This window comes from Gavialis gangeticus, unplaced genomic scaffold (genome assembly GCF_001723915.1).
Source record: "Gavialis gangeticus isolate Ggan-Ray unplaced genomic scaffold, GavGan_comp1, whole genome shotgun sequence".
Taxonomy (NCBI): Eukaryota; Metazoa; Chordata; order Crocodylia; family Gavialidae; genus Gavialis; species Gavialis gangeticus.
Window position 1 is genome coordinate 16,902,001 of NW_017729002.1, and position 11,387 is coordinate 16,913,387.

At 46.5% G+C, this 11,387-nt stretch overlaps 1 protein-coding gene across 1 annotated transcript in view; it reads right to left on the reverse strand.

The window, feature by feature from the left end:
- Positions 1 to 11,387, reverse strand: part of TRAP1 (TNF receptor associated protein 1) — a 66,040-nt gene that overhangs the window by 32,890 nt on the left and 21,763 nt on the right. Inside the window, exons 5-6 of the mRNA XM_019507549.1 lie at positions 3,062 to 3,133; positions 2,107 to 2,267 (exon numbers count right to left, since the gene is read on the reverse strand). Of these exons, the coding sequence (XP_019363094.1) occupies positions 2,107 to 2,267; positions 3,062 to 3,133 (233 nt within the window). The remainder of the gene's footprint in view (positions 1 to 2,106; positions 2,268 to 3,061; positions 3,134 to 11,387) is intronic.

Here is an 11,387-nt window from a genome sequence, read left to right on the forward strand (position 1 = left end):
CTTCTCCCAGGGTGCAGCACCCTGTATTCGTCTACGTTGAACCCCATCCTATTCTCATCTGCCCACCTTTGAAGTCTGTTTAAATCTATTTGCAGCCTCTCTCTCCCTTCAAGTGTGTCCACCTCGCCCCACACCTTAGTGTCATCAGCAAACTTGGACAGCGTGTTTTCCATCCCTTCATCCAAGTCACTTATGAAGATGTTAAACAGTGCAGGCCTGAAGACCAAGCCCTGGGGTACCCCACTGCTCACATCTCACCAGGTTAAGGCCACCACTACTCTCTGGGTGCGCCCCAGTGCCCCATTAGCCAATTTTTTACCCATCCAACTGTGCAGGCATCAATGTCACAGTCATTTAATTTATTGATGAGGATGAGGTGAGAGACAGTGTCAAAGGCCTTCTTAAAGTCTATAAAGACTACGTCCAGGACAACACCATCATCCAAGGATTTAGTCAGCTGGTCATAAAAGGCAATCAGGTTGGTCAGGCAGGACCTGCCTTTGATGAACCCATGCTGATTGCCCCTGAGCATGAGCTCCCCTGCAGGCCCCCCCCAGATGTGCTCCTTGATGATTCAGAGAGGGCTTAAGATCACATATATACCAGCAGTACAGAAGGCCACTGTGGTTGCACCTCAAGAGAAAGGCTAAGAGCTGAGGAGCTGACTGACCATGGAGACTGAATTTCCCTTTCAACCCTGGAGTCTCTGCAAGGCAAGACCGAGGTTTACTGGTCGGGATGGAGAAAAAGAAGTTGATGTTGTCTTTGAATCGTTCTTTCTAGAGGTGCACCGATACACCAGTCCCATACTGTACTGGCATCAATAAAAGGAAAATTGACATTGTCGGCAATCAGCTTATCAGACACATCAGCCAAAAAAACGTCATTGAAAAATGCCGCGTGCATGCATGCAGCCCAGCACAAAGGCAGCCAGAAGCACAGCCCAGCAGCTTGGAGAGCAGCATCTGGTTGGTAAGTCTGCTATTGGATATAGGGCAGACTGAGGTCCCTGTGGTGAGGGGAGTGGGGCTGGCACTGGGGAAGGCACTGCCCAGTGGGGCGAGGCAGAGCATGGGATGAAGCTGCAAGCGGCTCATCTGGGGATGGGGTGCAGCTCCCGCTGCTGCACACACACCAGGAGGGGACTGGGCTGGGGCTGCACCTGGGATGTGCAGTGGCATTGGGAGCAGGGCTATGGGGAGGCAGGGGAAGAAGGGGATTACAGCCACCTTAAAATTCACCATAACTGCCCCGTAGCAGTGCCGCCGCCACCTGCCCCAAGCGTAGCCCCAGCCCAACCCCCCCATCCAGGAAGAGCTCCGCGCAGCACCCAGCCCCAGCCTGCAACAGCAGCCTGCCCTCACCCCGCACACAGATTAGGGGGCACGCCCCACACCCCGGCTGCCCTGGTATGCGTCCAGTGGCAGGAGCTGCCCCCCCCCCCAGATGAGCTGTGTCTCTCTCCTATGCCCTGCCCCACTCCCTCCCTCACTGTGGGAGCTTCAATCTTTTTCCCCCCACCTTGCCCCTTCCTTGCAACAGATTTACCAGCTGAATACTGCTCTCCAAGCTTCCAGGCTGCATATCAGCAATCAGATCAGTATCAGCCAATATGGCTCATTAAAAATCGGCTATCAGTATCAGCCCCAAAATCTTTATCGGTGCACCCCTAGTTCTTTCTCTCTGGGAAACACTGCTGCAGTCCCCAAGCGTGCCAAATGAACACATCTTAGCAGCATAAATTCATATGTGGTTTTCCTGTTTGACAAACCTGTAAGAGCGAAGCACTTGGGTGCAAAGCGGTGCAGAGTGAGCAGGCATCATACATACTCCCCTCATACATTTTCCCAGTGCACCATTACCCTGACTTAGCACTGCCAAGCCACTAACTCAAGAAGTGATAGTGACGGTTTTGTAATAAATGCTATTCCCTTGTAATCTAAGCAGGATTTTAAATTATGCACCTCACTCTAAGACTAGTGCCCAACCTCACCTCCTCTCTCTGTGCACAGCTGCTAGTCCACACTCAGGCAGGACTACAGGCAACTTCACAACACTTGCTCTCACGGACACAAAGCCCTTCTTTCCAGTTCTGCAGGCTCTTACCCATCCGACGACCAGTGGCAGCCAGGGCTTTCAGGCTCTGCAGACTGTGAGTACACCTCCACTTTGTCAGCCACCATGAAGGCAGAGTAGAAACCCACTCCAAACTGGCCAATGATCTTACTGTTGACCTCAGCCTGGTTCTGCAGAGCATCCAGAAATATCTGTAGGGACAATGAAACACCACAATGCAGGTCCACTAATCTTCTGCTGCTCCAGAGGCCCCTTCAGCCTCCTCACAAGCCCCATCACATGATCAGTCTTCCTACACTGACTGATTGAGCCTAGTGCCCAGTATACACATGGTGCACCTAGCAATCTGATACATTCACCTCCAGAAGGAAGCTTGTTCAATGCTCTGATAGGCTCAACTCTCTGGAGCAGTACTTGAAGTAGCTCCAGCTACCCAGTCCTCAGTAAGAACAGATACCACAGCTCCGGAACAGGTAAGTGCTGCCTAGGGCCATGTCTGCCATAACAGGTGGAGAATAAAGGTGCATTTACTGAGCAGCAAGGTCACCCCAGCAATGAAAAAAGCAGTAAACATACAAAGCAGCAAACAGCTAGTATGACAGCTCACCAGCAGCACAGCACTTAACCAACCCCTCACCCCTCCCACTAGCCTCTGCTGCTACCTGGGCCTGTGTCAGACATGCACAGATCTTCCTGATCTCTATTTTGATGGTCTGGGGGAAAGACGCTCCTGTCTAGCAACTGGTGCAATGTGATGACAACAGGATTCATAACAGGGGCTGGTCATAGGTGAGAAAAACTGTTTCTTTAATATTGTCCTGGCACCATATGCCTCAACCAGAAACCAACCCTCACTCAGAAGGAACATGAGGTTAATTTTACCTCCTAATGAAGTGTCCTTCATAGATAGTGGCCCATGAAATACAGGATGGGAGATCATCAGGGAAATGGAAATCAGTGAAACTTTTTTTTTTTTTTTTTTTACCTTTGAGCCAGATCTAGCGATGGTGCCAAGGTTAGAGACAAGCTCCTCCTGGGTCATTCCAATGCCAGTGTCCTGCAAAGAAACAGAGTAACTGTACCTGATATACCAGGACACATGGGTTTTGACAACAAACAGAACAAGGGGAACACCATTATCTCCCATCCTCCAATATTATCATCACAGAAACAGCTAAGAAAAAGCAAAGAGAGTACATTTTCTCCAGATAACAAATGGTTCGTTTCATCAATGTAAATACAGGACACAGAACTCACATTTCTAAGAGGTCCAGTGACTACACAGTTGTCCAGTAACTACAAACTCGACACCAGGAGGTTGCACAGAAAAACCAGAAACATGTTAAGATAGACAAGCTGATTTTCAAGCTTATTTCCTTGGCAAACACAGTAGCAACTGGTGACTCCAACCAGTCAGATCCCCATTGCGCTAAGTATAGTACAAATGCAAAATGATGGATAACATCCACCCCAGAGGCCAAAGAATGCTGTTTCATTTAATAGATGGGAAATGAAGGTAAACAGCAGTTAAGTGACTTGTCCAAGATCACACAGGGATTTCATAGCAGAGCAGGAAATTTACCCTGGATCTCCCCATTAACCTTGATTGCAAGACAACTCTTCACAGAGTCACAGAAAAATAGGGTTGGAAGAGACCTCAAAAAGTCCAACCGTCTGCTTAAGGCAGGATCATCCCTATCCAAACTATCCCAACACAAATCCGTGCCTAACCTATTTCTAAAACTACACAATCAACCGTCACACAACTACAAAGCACTGCACCCCTTACCTGCCAGATAAAGCATGGCACAACAGTGGTCAATGTCCTGCTGCTGCAAAGGTTGTTAAAATATACTTCAAAGATCCAAAGAAGATGGCCATGCCCGTCACAGAGGAAGGCAAAAACCCCTGCAGTCTGTAATATTCTGACTATGAAGTAAAGTTCCTTCTGGACCTCAAATGTGGTGATCAGTTTGACACTGGGCAAAGAGGCAAGACCCTTTAACCAGAAGCCTCCAGAAGTTTGCGTCTGGCAGGAACACTGGCACACCCCAGTCAAAATCCCCACCCTTGGCTGCAGCCAACCCCCAATAGTTCTGAGGTAGGCAAAAAAGAAATAACCCCTGACACTTGTAGCACCAAGAGGGGGGAAATTTCCTTCCCAGTCCCTCATGACACCCAGCAATGCCCAGAAGCATGGGAAATACCCATAGTATACCACAGGCTTAGCTACTCGTGGATCATCCTTGAGCAATGTTTACCCAGTCTCTTCCTGAAAACAATGATGGAGATTCTACAGCTGCCCAGGCAGTCTATTTCATTGCCTCACTGTTCTAATAGGGAAGAAGTGTTTCCTGATATCCAATCTAAGCCCACTTCATTGTAACTTCAAGTCATTGCTATGCATCCTGCTCTCTGCAGCAAGAGAGAAAAAGTGTTTTCCCCTCTTCTTATGGAAGCCCTTCAAATATATGAAGACTCATCATATCCCCTCTTGATCACCTTTTCCGCAAGCTGCACTTCCCTTCATTCTCTCCTTATATGGCTTGCCTTCCAAGCCCTTTTTCATTTTTGTCACCTGCCTCTGGACCTGCTTTAACTTCTCCATGTTCTTTTTAAAATATACAGCCCAAAACTGTATACAATACTCTACTAGATAAGCCCTCAGTGCCGAGTAAAAAGGCATCATCACCTCATGTATCTTGCACCTAATGCTCCTATCGATGCTATCCAAAATCATATCTGCCTTTTGTGCAGCTGCACAGTGCAAACCCAGATCTTGATCTACCAAGACACCCAGGTCCTTCTCTGTAGTGCTGCCATCCAGCTAGTTGTCATCCATTTTATATTTTTGTTTTTGATTATTCTTCCCAAGGTATAGCACCTTACATGTCAGCACTGACCCCAGTTAGTTCCATCCCAGCTTTCCAATCTGGCAAGATCCTTCTGAATTGTGTCCCTGTCCTCCAGCGTCTGCAATCCTTGCCAGTTTTGTGTCACCTGCAAATTTGTTCATGAAACTCTCTTGCCAGTATCCAAATCATTAAGATACCTGGATTAAGATTCCTGGATTTCCTTCTTGTCTGAACAGAGAAATCCAGGAAAGCCTAGGAGCAAAAAAGAAAAAAGAAAGAAAGAAAGAAAGAAAGAGACATACAGGCTATGGAAGCAGGAGGTAGCTACCAAGGAGGAGTATACCTACTTGGCTTGTACTTGCAGGGAGTCAGTTGGAAGGGCTAACGCTGCAGTGGAACTTAGGCTGGCAATGAAAATGAAAGACAAGAAAAAGTCCCTCTACAGGTATATAGGGAGTAAAAAGAAGGTGCAAGGTAACATAGGACCCCCACAGGGCAGACTAGGGCAATTGGTGACAGACAGGAGGGACAAAGCTGAGCTCTTCGATGGGTTTTTTGCTTCCGTATTCCCGAACACAAGTCTTCCAGTTGGATTATAGATGAGCACAGGAGGAAAACTAGCCCAGCAACTGTTAGCACCAAGTCAGTGAAGGGGCTGGATGTGCTTATGTCAACAGGCCTGGATGATCTTCATCCAAGGGTGCCAAAGGAACTGGCCAGTGTCATAGCAGAACCACTGGCACCATTGTTTAAGCATTCATAGTGCTCAGGATGAGTCCCAGAGGATTGGAAAAGGGCCAGTGTAGGGCCAATTTTCAAGAAGAGGAGAAAGGAGGATCCAGGTAACTATAGGCCAGTTAGCCTCACCTCTATTCTTGGGAAAACCTTTGAAAAAATTATTAAGGATGACATTTGTGGGAGTCCACCACAAAAAATAATGCTGAAGGGCAACCAGCATGGGTTCATAGCAGGTAGATCCTGCCCAACTATCTTTGTTTCTTTTTATGACCAGGTTACAAAATGGCTAGATGCAGGGAACAAGGTAGATGCAATCTACCTGGATTTTAAGAAAGCCATCGATACGGTATCTCATCCTAGTCTCATAAATAAACTGAGTGGCTGTGACGTAGATGATTACATGGTCAGATTGGCTAATGGGATGCACCCAGAGAGTGGTGGTGGACAGGTCGGCATCGACCTGGAAAGGTGTGGGCAGTGGAGTTCCTAAGGGTTCAGTCCTTGGACCAGTGCTGTTCAATGTCTTCAGCAGTGACTTGGATGAGGGCATGGAGAGCACTCTGTCCAAATTTGAAGATGACACCAGATTATGGGGTAAAGTAAACACACTAGTGGGCAGGAAATGAATCCAGGTGGATCTGGACAGGTTGGAGAAATGGGCAGAACAGAATAGGATGCAGTTCAACAAAGACAAGTGCAAAGTGCTGCACCTAGAGAGAAGGAATCGCTAACACACTTACAGGCTGGGGGATGACCCTCTCAGCAGTACTGCAGCAGAAAGGGATCTTGGAGTCATAGTTGACTCCAAGATGAACACAAGTCATCAATGTGATGAAGTGATCAGTAAAATTAACTGCACTTTATCATGCATTAGCAGGTGCATCAGAAACAGGTCCAGGGAGGTGATACTTCCACTCTATACAGCATTGGTGAGGCTGCAGCTGGAGTACTGCATCCAGTTTTGGGCACCATATTTCAAGAAGGATGTGGATAACCTTGAGAGGGTCCAGATGAGGACCACCCGTATGGTTAGGGGCCTGCAGGTAAGGTCCTACGAGGACAGATTGAGGGACCTAAATCTCTTCAACCTCTGCAAGAGAAGGCTGAGAGGTGATCTTGTGGCTGCCTACAAATTCATCAGGGGGGACAGCAAGGGATAGGAGATGCTTTCTTTACCAGGGCACCCCTTGGAGTAACTAGAAATAATGGCCACAAACTGACAAACAGCAGATTCAGGTTGGACACCAGGAAGAACTACTTTACAGTGAGGGTTGCCAGAATCTGGAATGAGCTTCCAAGGGAGGTGGTGCTCTCCCCTACCTTGGGGATCTTTAAGAGGAGACTAGACAAGCACCTGGCTGGGGTCATCTAACCCCAGCACTCTTTCCTACCCGGGGCAGGGGGTTGGACTCGATTATCTGCTGAGGTCCCTTCCAACGCTAATAACTACGAATCTATATTACTGGACCCAGGACAGACCCCTGTGGGATTCCTCCTGAAATCTCCTGCCATTCTGACATGGATCCATTTATAATTACACTTTGTTTCTGGCTATTGACCCGGTAGTAATTTGTCTAGTCCACATTTCTCAATTTATGACCATGTCACATGGGACTTTGTCAAAAGCCTTGCTGAAGTCCAGATACTACACTTGATCTGAGCTTTCAAGAGGCCAAGAAGCGAATACTATATCGATTGCATTCTCTTCACCCACCCAACTAGTTATCTTGTTTTTGTTTGGCACAATTTATTCTTAGTAAATCTATGCTGACTGCTTACGATTAGCCTTTCCTCCTCTAAATGCTTGCAAATGGATATGCTCCTATAACTTCCCAGGTGCTGAGGTGACACGAATTGTTCTGTAGTTCCCCAGGTGCATGTGTGTATGTCAGCACATCTACATAAGATGTTTACTGTGCAGTAGATTAATTAGCTGCACAGTAAACATCCACATCTACAGGTGCACCCTATTAAGGTGGAGTAAACTAATTTACTACGCAGCAGGATAGTACTTGTAAGTAAGTACTATCCTGCTGCATAGGAAAAAAAACCAAAAAAACAACTCTGCAGCAGCATACAGGTAGACACTACCCCAGCTGGCTGGGGCATGAGGGTGCTTCAAGCTGCCTGCTGGCTAGCTCTGCACTGAAGTAACTTTGTGCCCCAGCCAACCCCTCTATGGCATATTGAGCCAGGGGAACAGCCCTGGGCTGGCAGGCTGACCCTCCAGACACCCTGCCAGCCAGGGCTGCTCCAATCTGGCTTGATGTGCTGTGATCCTGGCCACACAGGAAGACATGTACCCGGGAGCAATGAACTCCAATGCGATAAGCTCCAGAGTTTATTCATGTGCATTAATATGCACATGCAGATGTGTGTGTTTAAACAGATGGGAGCTATGTTGGTCTTTTTCCAGTTCTCTGGTACCTTGTGCATCTGCATGACTTCATAAATATTGTCAAGGGCTCCAAGATCTCCTTTGCCAGTTCCTTCAGTATGCTGGGATGAAGTTAATCAGGCCTTCTTCCTTCAAGTCCTGATATGCTTTCCTTCAATCTGTTCCATCTCCTACACGCCCCACTTCCCGCCCCCTCAAACTCGAGTAAAATGCACCAATAACACCCAACCATCTGGGTCAGAGAACTTGTAAAGCAGTGCATAAACACTGTAATATTGGCTTCTACAGAAGCAGCTGCCACTGGCGTCAGAAGTGCACTGTGTGGGCTCGGAGGAAGAGGGGGCCTGGACTGATTGTTATGCACCATCTAGCTGGACTCTGAAGACGACCCTTTGGAAAATCTGAGGTTCGTTAGGTCATGTCCATTTTTGTTTGAATTTACATTTCCTTGAGGACTCATCTATAACAAGGATGCTGCTATGACAGGAGGTCCTTGGACATCAGCAAAGTAAAAAAGAACCCTAGCACAGCTCATTTACTTTGTCTCATCTTCAGGTTTCCCTCCTCACCTCCTCCAAATATTTGCTGAGGTAACATGGCAGAATTTCCAGTTTTGGAAAATAATTTCCAGGAAAATAATATTCCAAAGTGCAGCTGCTAACACAGAGGTGCAAACCACCAGTTCATATCCTGTTCCACGTAAGGTTCCTTCTGACGTCTCAACCTGAATCTCCCCCCTTTAAGTCACTCCTTTTGTACTTTGTTCCCTATACACTTTCCACAAGAGATTTCATCACAACAGACAGCAGATTAGTTAACTAAAGTTCTTGTTCACCTGAAAACTCCAGTTACCTAACGTCAGGCCTCAGTTAATCGTAGGGTACTTCTCCACATCTTCTGCTCTGTGTCACAAAAAGCAAGACCTTTCATCTGTCTAAAAAAGGCAGGGTCTATCAGCTTGGGTTGGGAAAACTGCATGCCAGGTAGGGTTTAAATAGCTGAAATGGTGGAAAAGCCAGAAAAAACAGAAATGGTATGGCAAAACCTCAGGAATCTGACAAGCTCTCTGTCCCCAGGCCATTAAGAGAAGTTTTCATCATCTGGTTCAGGTTTTGTTCCTGCCAGACCGTGAACAGAACTCCTCTATGATCTACTTCTATTTATATTACAGCATGTCATTCCCAAATTCCAGTACCTTAAAAACAAAAATCCCTGCTCTATGAATATACTTTGCTATTATAAAATGTCTGCCAGGTTTAGTGCTAGATGTTTAAGAAAAACTGCTGGAGACCAGTTTGATGAGAATGAATCACAACTATAGCAAACACTGCTTACAACTTGCACAGACCACTCCCCAAACAGTACAGCTGTCAAGGAAACAGGAAAGGTACATGTAGGTGGCAAGTTATTTCCAGGAAAATAATGTTCCAAAGTGCAGGAAAATACTCAGACTAAGCAAAAAGAAGATGCAACTGCCTCTCATCCATCCCCTTCCAGTGCACCCTTTCCCAGAACAGCACAAACTTGCTTTCATGGTGCAATTCTCTCCTTTTTTCACCAGATGGCACTGCCCCAGCAAGCTCTCTAATCAACAAGTAGTATTGTAAGCACTCGCATACTGTCCAGAACATCAGAGTCCTGTATCTGCAAAGCAGGCCTTCCACAGGTTTGGACAATGAACAAGGCTGTCAGGAATCAAGGGACCCGGGGCTAAGAAAATGAACTCAAAGGAGAAACAGGCCAAGTGTCTATTCTTCTCACTCAGCTGTTCACCCAGCACCCACTAACCCCCATATTGCATCCACTTGTCTTTGTCACTCCTACACGCGTCTCTAGGAGTCTTAGCTAGGAGCAGACTGCATGACCAAAGAAGTCAAAATACCAGTATTTAAAAAAAATACATTTTCTACTTTGTTGCAGCCAATATCATTGCAAAATAGCAGTCATCTCAGTTCAAAATGCAATTTAGTTTCCATCACAAATCCAATTAAAGAGTCCCTCTAAAACCCACAGGAAAAGTAGTGTTGGCCTCAAAACTAGTAGGTTCCATCAGGTGGCTGAGGTACACCTTTTCTAAAGAAAATGCCAATTTGTTTCCTGTTGAGTTACAAAACTCAAGGGAAACCAGAAACAGAGTTTATATAGTTTACTGCTTTTTGCAACTCTATAGCAGAGAAAAACAAACCACAATGGAGGAAGAAATAAGATTTGGTTTACTGCACTCCCCAACACTCAGGTGTAGCATACAGCTCCAATATTTCACTGGCTGAAGATTAATTACAGAAGCTATTAACATACGACTCAGCAGGGGGTGCATTAACTCACCCACATGGAGTGGCATCGCTAGGGTTCAGAGGAAATGGAATGTCCTTTCAAAGATGTTCAGGGCTAGTGGTTAGTGAAGTCTCTTGTTTTGCAGATCTGTCCCTTACCAGGATTATAACTGGCTAAGGAAATCCCCTCTCAAAAATCTTTAAGTGCTATCAAAATTACTAATACATCCCTGGTAGATGCTCAGAAGTTTCAGAATTACACTACACCACAGTGCCAAATTAATTAGGCCCCGCAAGCTGAATAAGTAGTGCTGAGCCAGGGTGGGCCCAATCTGGCCCAAGGACTGAGTGCAGTTCTGGGAAGCATGCACCCCGGACCAGTCCCAAGTGCAGCCATGGACTGCGTACACCTGGGACCAGCCCTGAGCATAGCTGCAAACAGCATGTGCCCAGCACTGGCCCAGAGTAGATACCAGTGCACATGTCCAATTTCATACCCTGGGGGAGCAGCACCAGGGGCTATACATATCTTTGGCGCCCCTGCACTACACTCCTCAAACTACACACCCCTACCCATCCTTAGCTCCTCCCTTGAGTAGAAGCTAGGAAATTGCATGTGGAGACTTCTGCATTGAATAACACTTGAGGGCTGGCCTGGGGTATCTTAGGGTTAATAGCATGAAGTTCTATGCCTCTCCATGGTACTAAGGACCACAAAATTCTTAATATAGAGCATGAACAAATGCTTTCAGGTAGTGAACCATTTTAGCAGGACTCTGTAACATTCTTGTATGCATACCGGGCTTCTTGTATATAATTCACACTGCAAAGTGCAAGCCAATTCCAAAGTGGCCTAGATACCATAGGATTACACCAATCTTATGTTTGTGGCTGCCAACTAAGTGAAGCTGTCTAGCATGGGTAAATGAAGCACTAAAACCAGTGCTCTCAGTTGGGTCAGATAAGGTGGCGTGGATTTTAGAACATCTATTTTACACACACACACACACACACACACACACACACACACACACACACACACACACA